Source organism: Nerophis lumbriciformis, linkage group LG32 (genome assembly GCF_033978685.3).
Source record: "Nerophis lumbriciformis linkage group LG32, RoL_Nlum_v2.1, whole genome shotgun sequence".
In the NCBI taxonomy this organism is placed as follows: domain Eukaryota; kingdom Metazoa; phylum Chordata; class Actinopteri; order Syngnathiformes; family Syngnathidae; genus Nerophis; species Nerophis lumbriciformis.
This window is the reverse complement of record NC_084579.2, coordinates 24,198,375-24,219,854: the sequence shown is the minus strand read 5'-3', so window position 1 is coordinate 24,219,854 and position 21,480 is coordinate 24,198,375. Positions and strand designations below refer to the sequence as shown.

General features: G+C 39.1%; 2 protein-coding genes across 9 annotated transcripts in view; both read left to right on the top strand.

Moving 5' to 3' along the window:
- ank1b (ankyrin 1, erythrocytic b) overlaps positions 1-18,758 on the top strand; it is a 302,181-nt gene extending 283,423 nt beyond the window's left edge. For 5 of the 7 annotated variants that reach the window (XM_061927319.1, XM_061927314.1, XM_061927317.1 and 2 more), the window contains 5 exons: positions 7,232-7,868; positions 7,941-8,076; positions 12,573-12,629; positions 16,232-16,329; positions 16,503-18,758. In XM_061927319.1, coding sequence (XP_061783303.1) covers positions 7,232-7,868; positions 7,941-8,076; positions 12,573-12,629; positions 16,232-16,300 — 899 coding nt within the window. In that variant the 3' untranslated portion in view covers positions 16,301-16,329; positions 16,503-18,758. The remainder of the gene's footprint in view (positions 1-7,231; positions 7,869-7,940; positions 8,077-12,572; positions 12,630-16,231; positions 16,330-16,502) is intronic. The other 2 variants (XM_061927316.1, XM_061927313.1) reach the window with 2 other exon arrangements.
- Positions 18,759-19,255: 497 nt separating this feature from the next.
- Positions 19,256-21,480, top strand: part of LOC133574945 (eukaryotic translation initiation factor 4E-binding protein 2-like) — a 40,884-nt gene continuing 38,659 nt past the window's right edge. Inside the window, exon 1 of one of the 2 annotated variants that reach the window (XM_061927320.2) lies at positions 19,256-19,597. In XM_061927320.2, coding sequence (XP_061783304.1) covers positions 19,462-19,597 — 136 coding nt within the window. In that variant the 5' untranslated portion in view covers positions 19,256-19,461. The remainder of the gene's footprint in view (positions 19,598-21,480) is intronic. The other variant, XM_061927321.2, reaches the window with a different exon arrangement.

Below are 21,480 nucleotides of genomic sequence, written 5' to 3'. Positions count from 1 at the left end.
TGAGTGTGAATGTTGTCTGTCTATCTGTGCTGGCGACTTGTCCAGGGTGTACCCCGCCTTCCGCCCAAAACGCAGCTGAGATAGGCTCCAGCGACCCCGAAAGGGATAAGCGGTAGAAAATGGATGGATGGATTCTGTGTTATGTGTTTTATGTTGCACAATTGCACCAAGAAAAATTCCTAGTTTGTGAACCCGTTCTCAAACAATGGCAATAAAAAACGATTCTGATTCTGATTCTGATAAACACATATTAAATAAATATTGTAGTATATTACTTTCAGATACAAAGTGTCCAAGGCAATAGCATATTAGAATGTATCCAGTAACAAACGTGTCCGCATCATTCAATGTACTAGGTCACGCCTTTAATTTGATATATTATTGAGCACTAGGTGTCGCCAATAAACAAATTACCACTCCACTTCAAAAGCAAAAGTCTGTCATAAGGTTAGTGTTTTTCATAGCTACCATTGTTCTCTGAGTAATTGTAATTGATCAAGCCTTGTCTAGCATTCCACATTACAAAACAATAAAAGTATGTACTATAATTCGGGCTGATATGGTATCGGGATGATATCAGTATCGGCCAATATTCAAGGCTCCAATATCGGTATCGTCTCGAAAGTGAACACCCCTAAAAACCTTACTCTACCGGTTTCAGTAGTATTACCATGCGATAATATGGGTGTAGACTATGGACCAAAATGTAACATGCAGAAGCAATCATGGGTTAACTGTGTATTTTTGTTGTGATTCTAAAGTGTTTATACAGGTAAAGTTTAACCTGCCTGGCCCTGCCTTCTTCACACTACCCAGGGATGGAACAAGGGTAAACAGTTGTCCACTCATTGTCAAGCGCCACTCTTAAGGGGTCAGAGAGGGAGGTTTACCATCATACTCTAACACAGCTGCATCATGGTATCAGTTAAAGAAGCACACGTCATGACAGAGAGAGAGACGTGATAGCGAATGCCGTAGTAATGCACTTTCAGTAATACAGTCGTCCCTCGCCACATATTCTCTCGCTTCAAATATTGCAGCTTCACCACGTTGCGGATTTGTTTCTTCTTTTTTTAAAGCATATCATACAACATTTTTGGCCTGAATTAAGCATTTTAAGCATTAAAATAGCTAAATGAACTAAAAATAAAAATAGTACAGTAGTATTGGCCACGAGAGGCGAGCAAACCAATCAGAGTTCACTGTTCACTGATTGGCTCAGCCTCAGGCAACATTACTATATTGGAATGAAGAGTGGAAAGGTGTCTCAAAGGTAGGGATATATAGAGTTAGGATTTTATCGATACCAATTCCATTATCGATAGTCCTTATCGATACTGGAATTCATTGGTACTTTTTTCAGTGCTATGTGTAATTTGTGCAAATAAAGATGTGGAAAAAATGCATTTTTATTAGAACAAGGTTGTGCACCAGCAACATCATAATATAACATCTCACAGCAGCCATGTTTTATTAACACCTGCTTTTTAGGTCTTAAACAAGTCAATTATGTGTGCATGTGCAAGGTGTAATGCAATGATGTCATCTTCTTTTAAAGACCCCACAGATTCATCACTGTGTTTCTATTTATTACAATTACACTCGGTATATCCCTGCATTTTTTACAGCTTGTCTCTATAATAACGTTTAAAATAATAGTAATAGAATAATACTGGTAAATAATAAAGTAAAATAATATTCATGTATGTTATTCGTGTTCATTCACAGACCTTTAACATGATATCTCATATCAAATACGTAATATAAATCAATACAATCAATTAGCATGTTAGGTTGGTGTGCATTTTGTAACAATAGGAAATCTTATTCGTTTTAATGTTGCACATGGACCTATTTGAGTGACGGACCGAAAGCCGGTGTTGACAGCCATCATCATATGTGTGTCTGTGTAGTGTTTGTATTATATGAATGAAAAGTCTCAGTCATTTTTTTAAATGTATTTTGAGTGGATTAATATTGGCCTGTGGATTAGTGGAACCCTTAGAAGAACGGTCAGGTTGATGACGCGCCATAGCGGCGGTCGTATGTTAAATGGCGTCCGCTTCAAACTGACACTAACTCTTATTAGCGCGCGTGACTTTGGGGACTAGGAGGAATTATTGTTACAAACTTTGGCGTGGTGTTGCTTTCTTATCTGTGATTATTCCAAGCGTATTATCATCTACCCTTGTATAGTTGCGGTACTTGAACCGAATGTGACAGCGTGTCATAATAGCGACGGTCAGCTGGATAAAAAAAAAATGCAGATAGCAATATCATTAGTCCAGAATCTTAACGGTCTTCCCGGACCTAACCAATTATGAACTGGTACCAAAACATATCAGTACACGGTATACGTCCCTACTAAAGGGTGTTATTTCATGTTTCGAGGGCTCTCTTAATGATATCAACCAATATACATACACTTCCTGTTCCGGTAGCTGAACCGGCGCTCGCGAATTTTACTCCAAACATTTAAGTTTAATAATGTAAGGAGAAAGTTTGCAATTAATTTAACAAGTGCATATCTGTAGTAACTATAGCCGGTGCGCTGTTACAAAGACGAGATGGCGCCCAAGGCTGATTATAGCGAACTTAAAAAGTCAATCGACACTCTGATCGAGGAAGTTGCTACGATCAAGGAGCAGCAGAAAACCATCATGGCCCTTGTTGTGCAGCTGGATCAGATGAGGGCTGACAATCTGGAGAAAGATAAGAAAATCGCAATCCTGGAGAACAGAGTTGCTGATATTGAGCAGTACACGCGGGTCAATGATGTGATCATCACCGGACTTAGCATCAGACCCCGGTCTTACGCACGAGCAGTAAACCCAGCGAATGGAGAGGAGCCGGCGGAGTTGGATATCATATCAATGGAGCGACAGGTGGCGGTATATTCATGCAGTCCAAGGACATACAACTGGACTGTAACAGTATCGAAGCATGTCACCTTTTGCCCAGGAGAGGAACAAACGACAAGCCGAGCGTAGTCCTGAGATTTGTAAACAGAAAGCACAAGATCGCGTTGCTAAAACAGGGAAGAAAGCTAAAAGGAACAAACGTGTATATGAACAACCATTTGACCAAACGAAATGCTGATATAGCCCGAAAAGCACGCCAAATGAGGAGAGAGAAGAAAATTCTACAAACTTGGACTGCGAACTGTAAAGTATTCATCAAACTCAACAGTACTCCGGAGAACGCCAAAGTGCTGGTGATTAGAAACATCGAGGTCTGAACGAATATGACGTTTGAACTGGACTGTAAGGTAAAAGTGATTAAACACAATCATGGTGACACACATTGACAATACGCAAGATGACACTAGCCACATAATTCAGTTGGTAAGTGAATATGACAATGTACAGTTGAAAGCATCTCAATACACTGAGCACCACCTACAAGACTTGGAACATGATATAGACCCGGACAATAATTTCCTCCTCAATATCAATGAGAACTGCTGCTACTACACCAATGAACAGTACAACCAGAATATTATTACTAAAGGCAAATTGTCCATTATCCATTTTAATAGTAGAAGCCTAAACAGGAATTTCAAGGACATCAAGGATTATTTACACACCTTTTCTCAACCATTTAACATAATTGCAGTATCTGAAACTTGGATTAACAGTGAAAAAGTGACAGATTTTGAACTGGATGGTTATGACTTTATTAATATGAATAGACAAAACAAGGGGGGTGGAGGGGTGGCAATCTATGTGGATAACACCTTGAGATTCAAACGTCTGGATGATATGACAACTGTGGTTGATAACCTACTTGAATGTCTAACAGTTGAAATTTGTATGGAAAAAAGTAGAAATGTCATTATTAGTTGTATATACAGATCGCCAGGTACAAGCATTGAATGTTTTACAGATTGGATGGAATGCTTGTTTTCAAAGAAGAGTAATGTTAATAAAGCTGTCTTCATTTGTGGAGACTTTAATATTGACATGTTAAATCCCAGTAAAAATAATGATATAGATAATTTCATTGACACAATGTACAGTATGAGTCTATATCCCAAAATCACCAGACCCAGTCGAATTACGTCCCACTCTGCCACTCTAATCGACAACATATTCACTAATGATATTGAGAATAAGACCGTAAGTGGGCTATTGATCAAAGATATCACTGACCACCTCCCAGTTTTTCTGATATTTAATGGAAACTACAGGACAAAAAAATTAGAAAAGCCAACCCAATACAGAAGAACGAGATCAGAGGAATCTATTAGTTCATTTAAACATGATTTACTGGAGCAGAATTGGGATGTAATTTATGAAAATGGTGATGTTAATAGCGCTTACAATATATTCTTGAGAATATTTAGGTCAGTATATGATAAAAATTGCCCAATAAAAGAATGCACCAGTAAAAGAAAATATACTAATTGTCCTTGGATCACAAAGGGATTGCAAAATGCTTGCAAAAAGAAAAACACTCTTTACAGAGAATTTATAAGATTGAAAACAAAAGAAGCAGAAAATAAATATAAAAAATATAAAAACAAATTAACTCATATTATAAGGTCAAATAAGAGAGAGTATTATAAGAAATTACTAGATGATAATAAAAACAATATCAAAGGAATATGGAATTTATTAAACAGTATTATAAGAAACAGTACCTCTTCAATTAACTATCCAACGTATTTCACGAATGATGGTAAAGAAAATGATAATATGGAAGATGTGGCTAATGCCTTCAATAAATTCTTTGTACCGGTAAGTATTGGACCCGAACTTGCAAAAAAAATCCCAGATCCACGGACAACTGGTAAAAATATGGAGGGATTGTTGGAGAGAAATCCCAATTCTATGTTTTTAAATGCAGTGGGTGAAGAAGAAGTGTTGGATATTGTAAACAAATATAAGAACAAAATGTCCACTGACTCCAATGACATTAGTATGGCATTGGTAAAAAAGGTCATTACAGGGATATCAAAACCATTAACATATATCTGTAATTTGTCATTTCAAACCGGCGCATTTCCAAATGAAATGAAAATAGCTAAAGTTATACCTCTGTTTAAAACTGGGAGCAAGCACCACTTCACAAACTATAGTTTACGTGAAGTCTCTTTACTTCCACAATTCTCTAAAATATTAGAAAAACTATTTAATAACAGGTTAGATGCATTTATAGAAAAACATAAATTACTCTCTGACTGTCAATATGGGTTTAGATCAAACAGATCTACATCAATGGCAATAGTTGAAACAATAGAGGAAATCACAAATGCCATAGAAAAGAAACAATATGCAATGGGAATATTTATTGATCTAAAAAAAGCATTTGACACAATTAACCACGATATATTAATCAATAAAATGGAAAAGTATGGAATTAGGGGAGTTGTACTAGATTGGCTTAAAAGTTACTTAAATAAGAGACAACAGTTTGTGAAGTTGGGGGATTGCTGTTCATCGTGTTTGGATATTGTTTGTGGTGTCCCCCAGGGGTCAGTGTTGGGGCCAAAACTGTTCATCCTATATATCAATGATATATGTAAAGTGTCTACATTATTGAAATTAGTGTTATTTGCTGATGACACTGATATTTTTTGTTCAGGGGATGACTTAAATCAATTGCAAGAAGTCATTATGGAAGAAATGAGTAAACTAAAAACTTGGTTTGACTACAATAAATTGTCATTAAACCTGACTAAGATTAAGTTAATGCTGTTTGGAAAGAGGACACATGAAACAAAGGTGCAGATACAAATAGATGGGGTGGATATTGAAAGGGTTTTTGAAATAAAATTCCTTGGAGTTACAATTGACGATCAAATTAACTGGAAATCACATTTAAAACATGTACAATCTAAGCATCTCAGTAATAAATAAAGCAAAGCAGGTTCTGGATCACAAATCACTCCACATTCTTTACTGTTCATTAGTTTTACCATACTTAACCTACTGTGTGGAAGTCTGGGGGAATAATTATAAAAGCTCATTAAATTCAATAACTACACTTCAGAAAAGAGCTGTACGCATCATCAACAAGGTTGGATATCTGGACCATACTCACTCACTATTCTTACAGTCAAAAATATTAAAATGTAATGATATTATTTTTTATCAAACTGCACAAATAATGTATAAAGCCAAAATAAATAAACTCCCGGGAAGCATTCAAAAATTGTTCAGCACACGAGAGGGCGGTTATAATTTAAGGGGGAATTTAAATTTCAAAATGCTTAGTTATAGAACGACCATTAAAAGTTTTTGCATTTCAATTTGTGGAGTGAAATTATGGAATGGTTTGAATGTGGAGTTAAAGCAATGTCCAAACATAAACCAGTTTAAAAAGAAGTATAGGTACATGGTATTCCAGAGGTACAGAGATGAAGAAGGGCTTTGATATTGGCTTGTTTATGTTACAGAAGAGTGTGGGGCTGCCCATTGAGGCAGTGGTGTTGCTGTGGTGGCATGATACCATTTCCATGATCACTAGTGGTAATGGTGTGGCTATGTATGTGTGTAGTGTGCATATGTATGTATATATCTATAATTTATGTATATGCAAGTTCATTAAGTTTGTACATTGAGTGAACAGGTAGTTCTAGCTCAGAGTAATTTATGATTTAAAGAAAAGGGGTGGGATTAAATAAGTGTAAACTTCTTCTCACTCCTTTTCAAATATGTAAAAAAAAAAAAAGAAAGTCCAATGCTCATTTGTTTTTGTTTTTTTCTTTTCCATTGTTTTCATTTTGTTATAATGTCTGTTAAGGCTATAGCACTGTATTGGATCAGGTTTGCTCTTGTTTTTATGCATATTTGAAATAAAAATATATCAATCAATCAATCAATGTTAAAAAAAAAACATTTTTAGAAGGTCTTAAATAGGGTTTTTATGTAGTAACTATGAAAATATTGTATTTATGTATATATGTAATGGTTTATACATTTAAATATGTTTATCGCGGTCATGTATGGAACCAATTAACCACATTCACCACAATATTGTTTGATTGACATTATACGGCATATTTTCAGACATTTGCCTAATTAGACAGTCAGAAGCCAGCATTTTCTGTAAGCTCTGATCAGTGATGTTTACAACTTCTAACAAACCTGTGTTGTACCAATGGAGCGGGACTGTACTGTTTGGTGGAAACTAGGTTTGGAGCCTTCCCATCACTCCCTCCCCTCCCCCCTGGCTGTGCCTGCATGGCATTAGTATTTCTCTTGTCTCGCCCCTGTCTTCCCTCCAGGTTACGGACTAGTTCAGGAGGATCTTCTGTCTCCAGCCTCCATGCAATACAATTTACCTTCTCCTCTGGGGGCAGAGCCTTACTGGCAGGAAGTTTCCAGTCTGGAATGTGCCCCCATAGCGGCCACTGAGGAAGACACCTTGATGGAAATGTCCGACGTCCAGGTGTGGCCAGCGGGGGTTAGCCCGTCGCTAGTCACCGTGGAAGACTCCTCTTTGGACGGCAGCAGTCGAGCGGACGACTCGGAGGGCGCCACGCTCTCTCTTCCCTACAGCTTGGGCCGCCCCAGCAGTGGAGCCAGCGGGGCGAGTGGCTCCATCATGGAGCTGGAGGAAGAGGAGGATGAGGAGGTTGAGGAGGAGGAGGCGCCACTGGAGCCAGTGAGCGCGCTGGCGGAAAGGGACCAGGTCAGAGCCAGTGGCGCCGTTCCCAAGGTCAACTTGAACGGCCAGCTGGGAGGTCAGAGGTCGGATGGTAGGAGAGGGGAGGCTCTTGGGACAGGAGGAGGAGCAAAAAGAGGCGGGACAGGGCTTCTTGGTTCAGTGGAAGGAATTTCTCTTGTTTCAGGCCAACAGGCGTACGGCCAGTGTGAGATGTCCACTTTGAGCCGAGCTGGCGAACACAATGGCGACAACCGGTAAGTCACTTCTATGTCTACTTATCCTCTCACTTTATCTACTGCTCACTTTCTCTCCTGTTTCAATGTCAGGTTGGTCGGCGGCGGTGCGTTTCAACCCTACTTACCTGAAAAGGACACCCTGCAGGGCTGGGTGGGATCAGTATCGTCGGGACGGGACATCAGCGCATCAGGCCTCCGCGCTGCCCAAGAGGCTCTGCTGACTCCGGTGTGTGACACAGGTTTCTCACATGTCAGAGCCGTGCATAGAGAGAGTATCAACAACTGAACCACAGGCATGGCATGTTGGACACCAAGGGAGTGTGCGGCTGTGCCCGAGAACATGCAATTGCAGTCGTTCTGACGTTGTTTTCCAGACAAAATAAACCAAAATAATAGGTTGAATTATAGTTCTAAACATACTCCAGCTCATGCACTTACAATAAAAGATGCTTTTATATAATCAAAGTATAATTTTGAGGCAATTTTGCGGCTGTATTTGATGCAGTCTGCCACTAAATTCATGCAGTGTTTCGTGACTAACTCTCTAACACTGTCGCCAGCGCAATGTACGTAAAAAAATACAGAACGACCAAAAAAAATGCATTACCCTAATTTGGCCAAAATCCTCATTAGCTTTGGACCAACAATTACAGATAAATTATGTCTTTTGTGTGAAGTATGTCAACTGTTGTGGCTGCCCCAATGTATTGTTTATAATCACTATGCTTGTGGCAAATCTGCATGGCTTCCTAGTTTTATAATCACCATATTAACGCAGCACTAAGTAACTTTTCAACCTTCATCAAATATTTCCATAACTTTGGGATCGACTTACAACTAGTTGAATGATACTTGTCATGGCCTGAGGGGGTCTGTATTGCTCTTACTAGCACTTAGCAACTTTGAGGAGGGTGGCAGGAACCCACCACACAATAAACTACAAAATTGCTGACATATTTTGCGGCATACGTCACCCCCCTTTCCCCATTCGTTAAAAATACGGAAGTCGAGGCGAACTAAAAGCTGGTGGCTATTTATTGCTACCATGCAAATTTCCGGTAGCTAGCATTAGCATTATCATTTTCACTTAAGCATCGAAAGTTGCTTACTAGTTTAGCAGGAACAGAGCCAAGGCAGCACTAGTTGAATGATACTTGTCATGGCCTGAGGGGGTCTGTATTGCTCTTACTAGCACTTAGCAACTTTGAGGAGGGTGGCAGGAACCCACCACACAAAAAACTACAAAAGTGCTGACATGATTTGCGGCATACGTTACCCCCCTTTCCCCATTCGTTAAAAATACGGAAGTCAAGGCGAACTAAAAGAAGAAGAAGAGCACTTATGTGCAATTACTGCTATCATGGCAGAAGCTAAAAAATAACCAAAGAAACAAAAAGTTTTGCCTGAGAAGACAAAAAAAAAGAAAAAGGGAGGCTACCCGGATAAAAGGATAGTCGGCAATCAACATTGCCCTCGCTTTCACTCGCTGGTGTGCGCTCAAAGATGAGGAGTAAATGCTGCCTTGGCTCTGTTCCTGCTAAACTAGTAAGCAACTTTCGATGCTTAAGTGAAAATTAGTAATGCTAATGTTAGCTACCAGAAATTTGCGTGGTAGCAATAAATAGCCACCAGCTTGATAGTTTGCAGTTCGACACTGACACGACTAGCCACGCAACAAACTCAAAAGTACTGTATGAAGAAAAAACAATGCGATGACTGAAAACGTCAAATATAAAGTTTGAGTGAAATATATAGGTTCATGCTGTGGAAAGGTCAGTAATACTGAATCATTGTGGTATTATCGTGTCGGTTTGATGCTGTATGCCAGGGATCCTCAACAGGCGGACCGCGGTCCATGTCCGGACCCAGCGACGTGTCCGTCCGGACCTAGCACGAATTATAGTTAAAAAATAAAAAATAAATTATTTTTTTTTAATTATCATAATTATAATTATTATAAAAAAATATAATAATTGGATTCATCTTTGAGTTATCGCTAGCGCAAGTCAACGTTCTTTGTTGTTTTTAGTCAAATATCTCCACGTTTCGTTTACACTTCTCCTTGTCTCACTCACTCCGTCTCTCTCTTTCTCTCTCTCTCCCTCTCTCTCTCTCTCTCTCAGAGAGAGAAAGAGAGAGAGACGGAGTAAGAGCGAGAGAACGCCACTCTGATTGGCTGATTCCGGGGTATGGGTTGTCATCTCTATCACAACGACGCGCTGATAGGCTGTTACCACCTGGGTCATACACATGTGTACAGTGCATGGAGCCTTTCGCTGCAGGCACACAGTTGTCTCGTATCGCTACTTCGCTAACTGTTCACTCGTCAGTCACTGAATGTGAATCAAATCACAATGGCAAGCTCCAAGTTGGCTCAGGCTGGTAAAAGAAAGGTGGACAGGGAAAACCGACGTTTCAAGGAAGAATGGACAGAGCAATATGTTTCATCCTACCTACTGCAAGTACCAGACCAATGTGTCTAATATGCAACAGTGCTGTTGCTCTGGTGAAAAGTGACAATCTGAAACGTCACTATCTGAAAGAGCAGCGCGAATTTGAAGAGACATTTCCTCATGATTCAGAGCTAAGAAAAAAAGAAATCACGAGGCTGAAAAAGTCATATGAAACATCAAGCAAGATTTTTGTTAAATCTATGACACAAAAACAAATAGCAACATGGGTTTTGGGTAAACACAAGAAGTCATTCTCTGATGCAGAAATAATTAAATAATGCTTGACTGAAGTTATGGGTGCCATGTTTGAAGGCAAAGAAAAGGAGGAAATGACAGCTAAAATAAATCAAATCCCACTCTCTGATGCCACAGCTACCAGACGTGCTGAAATACTGGCTGGTGATTTGTCCAAGCAGCTTTGTGATGATAAAAAAAACGCATAGTGCATATCCCTAGCAGTGGATGAGTCCACTGACACCACTGACAATGCTCAGTTGTTGGTGTTTGTGAGGTATTATGATGAGGAAAAGGGGGAGTTTATTGAAGATGTTTTGAGCCTGGCAAACCTCAGTGGACAAACAAGGGGAGAATACATCTATAAAGCAATATCAGAAATGCTGAATGAAAAAGGGATAGATCTGAAGAAAGTTGTGTCCATTGCTACTGATGGAGCTCCAGCCATGTTGGGGAGAAAGAAGGGACTGGTTCCGCGTCTGAGAGAACACCACCCTGGCCTGATATCTTATCACTGCATAATCCACCAGTCTGTCCTTTGTGCAAGTCTTGGAGAAGTGTACTCTGAAATCATGAGTACACTTCTCATGATTTCAGAGAAGTGTACTTAATGACACTGGCCTGGATTTATTCAGTGGCAATGATCATCAAATGTTTTGTGCCAAAGTTCAAAGTCTTGGTTTCAACCCCAAGAGCCCAATTCTCCCATTGAGCAGCTGTGTTTTACACAATGGGGATGTACTGTACCATAGTTATATTTGCACATGAATGAGATCTGCTGAGATCATTTGTTTACCAGGGATAGGAGGGTTGTGTTTAAAAGTATTTATTTTTTGTTAAAACTGAAAGTTTTATTTAAGTTCTTATTTATTTTTGTTTCAAAGAAAATCTTTCATGTATTTTATTGGATATTTATTTTATTTTTGTTAATTTTAAGAAAATGTTAAACTACTACCTACCTCCTGCTACTATATAAGCTTGACCGATAATAAACGGACCCAGCCTGTTTCAAAAAAACATTTGTGGACCTTCAAGATTTGTACTTGAGGACCCCTGCTGTATGCGCTAGTTCTCAAAGGGAAATGTGGTCTTCCTTCTGCCAAAACACTACCGCTTTGGTCCACTGGCGCCGCCAAAATCAACCAAAACGGAAAGTTCTTAAGTGGGGCTTTAACTTAAATACTAAACCCATGCTGCTTTTTACTTCAATAGTTATTAGTTTAGTTTAGATTATTGGTGACACATATAGAAAAGGTGCAATTTTGAAGCAAAGTTTTGTCAGTCAAAATGTATGAATTCCCTGTTACTGAGAGTGAGATATACCACGTTTCCCACGTGTATGTGTGCTTGCTTACCTCACACAAAATACTGGTGCCATTCATTGGCAGTAGCCATCCCGGCTAACCTTTCCATTCCATAATTGTATTTAATGCGATGCAAAAGCTTCCCGCATTTTTGACGAGTGGGCATGTTTACACAGCGGAAAAACTGTTCTGTTAAATGAAAGTGCAGTGCTGCAAATTGGTGTCCAACATGGCGCCATGCAGTTACGTGAGGGCTTTTGACCAATCATTTAGGATATCCTCTAAAACAGAGTTGCCCATACTCTAGCTATAGACTGTTCTGTCACATGTGCTTTGTGGGCGCCTCCAGCAGGGCACACAGCTCTTTGGCAAGGAACTGGGCTTCCCTCACCAGGAGGCGGGGGAAGGTCAGGTTGAGGCATCTACGCCCGCTGCTTTCTTGTCTTTCAGAGGAGAAACATGTTATCCATATCATTTTCTTCTTATCGTTTTTTTAATGAGTTGATGGAAAGATGTCATGATCGCAACCATTGGCAAATTCAAGTCTCATCAAAATGGATCATTTTGGTGACGACATTCCCCTTGATCAGAAAGATGCGTTGTACCAACATATGTTTTAAATGAAGTTAGAGCATTCTTTTCCCATGATTTAACATTTCTAATGAGCAATTCAAACAGTAGCTTTGCACAGAATGGATGTTTGTATTGATATTAGAATTGTCTTTTTGCAGAGGGAGGAGAAAGAAGATTTTGCTGCTGATGAACACAGAACCAGGCTGACTCGAAAAGTGAGTGCATTTAAACACAACCACTGTTATATTAAGAAAGCCCATTTAGCTGATGCAAAAATGCATATAAGCTTAGAAATTATCAAAACTCACCAACCAAATTTTGGCATTCTGGGCCCTTTCGCATATACATGTATTTCAAACATACCTCGAAAGAAGTATAGTGGAACCTTCAAGTGGTACAGTATGATAGATAATCGTAATCGTCTTGATTTTTTTAAAACATTGGCCAAAAAAGTGCATGACTTGCATGAACTGACCAAAGCATAATTTAGTGAGAAACATAGACGCTCCCATTCAACTGAAAAGTGCAGACTTTGAAATAAGTACGAGTCTTTAATGGTCCAGTAAAACCAGATTTAGGATTAATAATGTTCACCAATCACCAGGAATTTATCTTTATGTCGTCACATTATTTATGTTATTTGTATGCCCTTCTGGTAAAGCCGGCAATTAAAAATGTACCCCCCTGTCATCAATCAGTCAAAGCATGAGCAGCCGTTTGGTTGCAGAGGAAGCAAGGGGGAGGTCATGGGCAGGTCAGTCGTGTATAAAGAGAGTTCAGATCTCAATAATTGGTCAAAAGGCACTCACGTGACTACAGGGCTCCATGACTGCTACCAACTTTGAGCCGATGCTATGTGTTTGCGGCACTTCCTCGATAGTTTTGCGACGTTTAAAAATGCCCCCTTGTTCAGCGAGATTTGTGGAAAGCTTTTACATCGCTTTTCCCACAACCCCGAAAGAAGACAAGTATGGGAATGGAAGGTCTGCAAACAACGCTGGAGAACCACCAATTACAGTGTCGTGTGCGAGGTAAACACACAACACAACGTTTGCGTTTTGCTCAGGACAGAACACAGAAGGTAATACAAATAATAACAGAAGAAATGAACATATTAAAAAGATGGTTTGACAAAAATAGACTACCTTTGAATCTCCGTAATACTAAAATGGTGCAATTCGGTAGCAGCAGAAGGGAAAGTCAATACAAATAGGTGTACGTTAAAAGAATAAAACCAACCAAATTTTAAGTGCAATAATAAATGAGAAAATTAACTAGAAATCCCATTTAAAAAAACATACAACATAAAGTGGAAAGGAATATGTCAAAATTGAATAAAGAAAAATATGTTCTTGCCCAAAAATCGTTACATATTCTCTACTGCGCTAGTGTTACCATATCTGGGTTAATTTGCAGAAATATGGGCAAATAAGTACAAAAATTATACTTATTCACTTAGCATGTTACAAAAAAAGAAAGAACAGTCAGAATAAAACAAAATGAGTGATACATACAGTGATTACAAATACAATTGAGGCAGACACCACAGTTGACATACTTTACACTTTACATACTTTTTATTTCTCCGTGATTGTCCAAAGCTAATGAAGATTTTGGCAAAATAGGGTAGTATGTTATTTTTTGTATTATTTTTTTGTCGGGTGCGTGTTATAGAGCCTGCTGGTTACAAAACACTGCAGGAATGAAGCAGCAGAGTTCGTCAAATATGGCCGCAAGATTATACTTTGACGAAACAAAAGCATGTTTTATTGTAAGTTTATGAGCTGGAGTATGTTTACAATTATCAACAGACATATTATTTTGTTTTATTTTGTCAGAAAAACTAACATCAAAACGACATTAATTGCATGCATCTGGACACCGTCGCACACATCCTTGGTCGCAGTTATGGCGCCTGTTGTTTAGTTGGCCTTTATTCTCTTTATACTCCTTTCTGGGGGAGGTAACCCAACACTGGCACCAAGTGGCTAACTGAGGCAAAGACACATCATGTCTTTGAAATTCCTGCACAGGCCTGACTTTTCATCAATGTTGTTGTATTCAGCTTTCTAGATGGGGACAAAAACATACGTTTTTTTTTAACAGAACACATAATTGGCTATTTCACTACATTGAACTTTATTTGCTAAATTTGTACATGAGTTTTTGAATCATACATTTATAAGTTATAAGAAAGTTGTTTCTGAGCAAACGCAAAACCTCCCTGAGCATGTGGAACATGTGAGCAACATCAGATGTGCACACAGTGGCCATAGCAGCAGCACACCTGTCCCAAGCATGACATCATACCAAGTTAAATGTCTTATTATTTTAATCAAATGACAGCAACATATCCCTGTTGCACTCGGGCGGAAAGCAGGGTAAACCCCATTGCAGATAGACAACATTCACACACTAGGGCCAACTTAGTGTTGCCAATCAGCCTATCCCCAGGTGCATGTCTTTGGAGGTGGAAGGAAGCCGCAGTACCCAGAGAGAACATGCAAACTCCACACAGAAAGACCCTGAGAATCCAACCCGGGACATTTATTTTATTTTATTTATAATATATATTCTTAACATTTGTCATAAATGGAAAAAAAAAACGTATTGAAGTATGCAAATGTTTTGCGTTTTGAGCACAATAAGTGCAGCCTCTCTCCAATGAGCGCACCTTCAGTGCTGGGGAAAAAAAGGGGGAAAAGAGTGGGTTATGTTGTAGATGCACTTTCGACTGTGTCTAAAATGCCCATAAAAAGTGGTAGATGTCTCCTGCTTGTTTGAAAACATAGCATAATGCCTCAGATAGGAGCATAATAAAATTAATGTGCAGTAAATGATCAAGGGTCTTCGTGGTGATGGCCCGTATACAGAATATAGTACACGCAGAATCCTCATTTAAATAAAGCAGTCTGCACCACCTTTAAATTGTATATGCAGTGTTAGTAGCTCACACGCCCATAGTACACACAATTTTATATATTGCACATGCTGTTTAGCGCACGGTATTAGTATCTTAGTAAATAAGGCCCTACATTTTTAGATACAGGAAGGCTTTGAAGGCAAACCCTAAATGATTTAAATGGGAGGAAATAATAGTTTTTGTTTTGGTTTAGTTATTGTGCAGTATTCACTTTATTTTGTTTTAAAAATGTATGTAGCATTTAATATCAGAAATGTAATACGTCACCTGATTTACAACAATACCAGCAAATTCTAAATTTAATCAAACTTCTGAAAAAACTATCAGTTCTACCATCTATTGTCAAAATATCAGGTCAGCATCTGAGACCAATAATGTTGATCAGGACATCCCTCATAAGAATAATCCATATTTTCATTTATATAGCGCTTTTAGAATACGCTCAAAGACACTTTACAAAAATAATGAGATAAGAACAAATATAAACGCTTACTAAAATAAAAAGGAAAACAAACGACAAAAAGGAAAAGCAAATATGCATTGAAGAATTGAGTAGCAGTTTTAAAGAGGTGTGTTTTTAGCATTCTATTGAAGGTTGTGGGGTTCTGACATGAACAGATGAATATGAGAGTTCCAGATGAAGGCAGATTATGTTACACCTTAGAGGTTCCACTATGCAAAAGTGAAAAAGCACGACTTTTCATCCTTCAGCATCCTTATTGGTGCATACAACACATTATTGAATGTCATTGTGAAGGCATTTATAACTTCCGACAATCTAATTGAGGATAGACCAAGTGCATTGTGGGACTGCAGCTGATTGTTGTTAGTTCCCTGCACCGGTTCCCTGGTCCGAGTGTTGTTTACGTCCCTCCCTCCCTCCCTCCTGTATAGATGGGTGCGGATGTGAGAAGGACTACTCAGTCGGTGAAGCGCACCAGCCTTCGGAAGGCTAAACACTGAAACACAACACACACAACTTGGTGCACGAGGTATGCGATTTTCCTCCTGCAAGCATTCGTGCATCTGCAGTGCTTGGATAAAATCGATAAGAGCGGTTCCTCATTTTTTACGTTTGTATACCACTTTGTGTTTTGGGAGTCCTTTTGTGAGGGAGTTAAACTGTGAGCTCTGCTTTATTGTGTGTCACTTGTGTGTCTTGTAGGACAAGAGAGACACTGCCAAAAGTTCCTCGACAAAATCACATCCGGCGCGCAAAGGAAAGTGAGCAACAATAGAGAACGGCAAGGACTACCAAACTACAAAATGACACTCATAAAATGAACCTCAACATGTGACACAGACACACATACAGATAAAAAGGGTGTGAGAGTTTAACTTGTAGTTTTATAACATTTGTAAAGTATCACATTAACTAAGGCATGAGGATTTTTCTAGAAAACCATCTTAAAAAGAACAAATGTCACTGAAAACAAGACAACAAAAAGTGCTTCCTGTGAACTGTAACTGCATGACGACTGCTGGTGCATGACCTTTGACCTTTTGTCATTATCTACAAACTGAAGGGAGTACAAGGTAGAACATAATACTGCAGCTTAAAAAAGTGCTTTCAGGTTGAAGCCTGCCATCGCTTCTTTTCAGTGGACCCTTTTTGTTCTCCGTGTGTGGTACTGTATATGCGCTCTCTGCTGTGTGAACGCGTGTGCATGCTTTCCCCGCCAAAGCTCTGTGATGTCACGGCGTGCTGAGCAGCTCTGGAATGAAAAACGAATGTCCTCTTGTGCTGAATTTGCCTTCCTTGTTGTCCGATCGAAAGCGTTTTAGTTTTAGTTTTTTTGGAAGAACTGGAATCTTTTTTTGCTTGATTGCGATGTGCAGCGAAGTTTACATTTGTCCACTCTTCTCTATCTTCTTTCTCCCGGTAGCCAATATCATTCCAACCCGAACCAGTAGCCTCACTTGATATGCAGAACAATCCAGGGCATCATCCGCAGCGCTTTCCCTTCCACTCAATGTCTAAAAGTCAGTGTGCCGCATGTGTGAGGCAAAGTATGCCGCGATTGCGAGGGTTCCTAGAATGCCATTGTGCTGCTTTGACACATGATTGTGCGAGGGAAACGTGCAGCAAAAGGCAGCACTGTGATTGTCTCGCTCTCACCGACCCCAGACTTGTGATCTGTCGACATAAAACAGAAGCACACACACATCACACAATCATATCATGAAGGACTGCATGGACAGGGTCGCGCGGAAAGTGTAAATTTGCCACAGCAATAAAATGCACCGCGGGAAAGTAGACTTGTACCTTGTTTTTTAAATCGCCTGGACAACACTGGAACATGTGTACTGCATGGGCTTTGACCCCACGCTGACACAAGATCACACCAGACAGCATTCGGTGTAGCAAACGATCAACTAGTTTTATGTTACAATAGCAGACATACAATGAATAATTACCATTTGTTGTCTTTGTGTCGGTATATGTTCAAATACCTCGTGGATCAAGACACGCTGTTTTTTTGCCTACGTTTTATGCAGACACCTGATGGATTATGCCGGGTGGAGTCATATTATGGTAGCATACGTCCACAAACACACCGTCCATAAGTACTGTCAATGATACTGTAGCCTGCATTTGTGAGATTGACAGAATGAATGAACAAATTATTTTTGCACATGACACATTTTCTGCATGCGTGATAGCCTCATTAGATATGTTTCACTTTTTCCACTCAGGTTTTAGTTTGGTCTACTTGTTGTTTTTGTGCAGAGCCCTACTCTTCGAGAATGACAATGTTGGTGGACTGTTTTGTCCTGTTACATGTTTTCTTTTTATATACTGTAGGTCTATACTGTAGGTCTAAGTATGATGCTTTGTTTATGTGTGAGAGATGATTGGTTCTCAAACTTGTCGGATCATGTAAAAAATAAAAAGAACGTTTTTGCAGGCATGCCACTCGAAAGTTGAAACTACGATGTACTTTAAAAAGTATTGTAAAAAAAATACTGTCGAGAAGAATAGAGCTCACTTATACTCCTTTAGAATGGATACATGACAATGTAAACGCAATATCATATTACTCTATCCTAAGGAATGCAACTGCACCCATGCACAAAAAAAGTTTTTATGAAAATATGTGTATAAAAATTATATATGACAAAATATACAGTATTTCATTAGAATGCTATGCACCCTCTTAGAGTTGTTATAGATGTTCTTTAAGCATTGTCTAGTTAGCCGACACCCACTCAGTGGGAAATGTAGAGGCTTTGTAGCTTTGACCACTTGTTTTATTTTCTTTTATATTGCCCCCCTGGCCCAAAATATGATTTAATGAAGAAAAAAAACAAGAAATGTATACAAGCCTTTTAATCAGAACCATTCTGACCTAAAGATATGTATAGCTCATCTTACCCTGTACACCAGCTCAAACCATTTAATAAACAAAGATGTGACATAGATGTTGTCTTCTTTGCATTGAGGGAAAATGTTTTACATTTGTTGTATGTTTGCCAGAATATGCCTACTGTACACTAAGGATGTTTTGTAACGTTCGCGTTCATCTACTAGAATTTTTGTTGTTGCATTTTACTAATTATAAACTTACTCAATCGAATGTACATAGCGGCATATGGTTGTCACTGCCATTTAATTGATTTGTTTTCAGTCAAAGTATTCTACATAATAGTTTTTTTTATTAATTATTTTAGCCATTTGTAATTGTACTCAATTGAATGTTCTTTTTTCCTTTCATCTACTGGAGGAAGCGATGCATGTCCTGACTGCTGAGTCTGACCCGGGTTCAATTAATGTTTCCGCGACAAAATGTGCTACATAAAAGATATACAGTTAAAAGTAGGTTTAAACATTTATTACGTACGATTTGACGGTTTATTTTTACAAAGGGAGTTGAAAACTGTGTTGCGGCTTGACTTTCGCACTCGGGGGCAAAAAAAACTACAGCTTCCGCTATGTGTGACGCCCCTGCTTTCAGCCAATCACAGTCCGCCTCTGTAGGAGGAGCTTGTGGGTGTTTTGATGTGTCGCTTGCACGTGGAGGCACGAGGTAAACCCAGTTGGAGACGAAAACTAGAGTTAACCTGGGTTTTTTTTCATTTTACTAAAAGTTTTTTTTAAAGTTCTGACAACCTCCAGTGACGACATGTCAGCGGCAGGTCAAACGAGTGGAAGCCGGGATATACCAGCTGTCAGGCGGGTTGCCGTCCTCGAGGCTGCTCACATGCCCCAGGAATACTCCACCACCCCCGGGGGGACCATGTTCAGCACTACGCCTGGAGGTAACACGGCCGTCAGTTTGTCTGACTTTGTCAAGAAAAAAATCACGAATTAATGTCTTTAAACCCTGAAATAGACTCAATTACAATGTTCTGTACACTTATGTTATGTTACTAAAAAAAGCTGAGTGGTGACCTCGCTTGTTGTTGTCACAGCTGTCTTTAACGCTCTACTTTATAGCAGAGTCTCTCAAATGTGTCCTGCGGGGCATTTTTGTCACGTTCCACATTGTACAAATAATAATTTAAAAGCAACCGCTAAAATGGAAAAACTAGAGCAAAAAGATACAATTTAAAGACAAAAAACTTAAATGTTGATACCAATTATGTGACACAAGGTATTTATCTTGTTTCTGGAAGCATTGCAATAAATGCCTGTAGTTTGCTCACTATGAACTGCAATTATTACATGTTTGTGTTGTATTGTATTTTTTCAATTGATATGTATCTATGTGTCAGATATATATATTAGGACTATTATGTGATTATTTTTTTAACAGATTACTCACACTCTAAACCTGTGATTATTAATGATGAATCATGGGTTATTATTGGCTTGCATAAATACAATTTGCTGAAGAAAATACCCCAATATTTGAGTACAAATGCAATTTAGTAGTCAGAATGCCATACAGAAATGTTTTTTAAATGTTTCACTAAACTGCAAGTAATTGATTTGCTCAAAACTTGGTCAAATAAGTGTAGTAAAAATTAAGTGTACAGTTTGAAAGTCTTTGCAGTTTGCAATAATAACAAGATACAGTTTTTTAATCAATAATGTAGTAAACACACTCATAAACAACTACACATAGTGCACCTTTTACTCTTCTTTAGTTTAAACAGTTGTTGACACAAACAAGCTTGCTTACCTTTTTCAAATGACAATGCTGATCTTTTTTTTATATATACAATGCGACCCCAGCTCGTTGTGATTACTTACAGATGTCCAACGTTCTTCAGGAAGCAAATGAATGCACATTTAGTCTGTAGTTGCAAGTTGATGCTCTTGTTTGTGTAGTGCAGTTGCTTTATCCTTGCTGTAATTGTGCATCTTCAAGGTACAACAGATCAGCTGTGGTGATATGAATGACATCTTCTTGCAGGACTTGGTCTTCACAGATGTTAGATGTCCTGCATGCGGTGGCTGTCCATTTAGCAGAGGCAAATATTTAACTTGTTACTTTTGTTGATAACATTGAATCAGTAAACTCTGCCAGAGTAGCGTTCTCCTCTGCTCCTTGTCGATGTAACTAGCATTCATACTAGCATGTAGCTGCCGACGCAGCAGCACCAGCTGACCGGCAGCAGCCGTCACTGCTGGCTGAGGACGGTGACTGCTGCTTGTTTTCATCTCAGATTTTCCAAGACACAAAAAAGTCTCCAATATGGCTTTCCACAGGTATGTCTGCACAATATATAAAAATTACATCCACATTGCAGATATACTGACAACGCTTGAGACAGTCACAATGGCGTGAGTTTTGTTTACATCCTTTTTCGGTAGCACAGTTTTCGGTTATCAAAGATGAGATTGGTGATAAAGTCTCTACAAGGAGAGATATAGGTTCTAAAGCAAATTGGTGTATGTGTAAATAAAGCTGTAGTCACTCACCAATAGCCAAATGCAGTCAGTGACCAAAGCATTGCATCACTCTTGAGTCGTGAAGTCGGCGCGAGGCCGCCATATTCTTTCAAAAGGTTGGTTTTGGTGCGCCATTGGGCGTCAGAGAAGCTTACGTAAAAACACAAGGGCGGGGTTGAGCCAAAGGAAGGTTCTGTGCTTCGCCCCTCAGGCTCAGAGAAGAGCGAACGGTCGTAACAAAGGCACATGAAAAGATACCTGTATGACGGTATTGTCTCAAATATATACCACTTTCTAAACTATA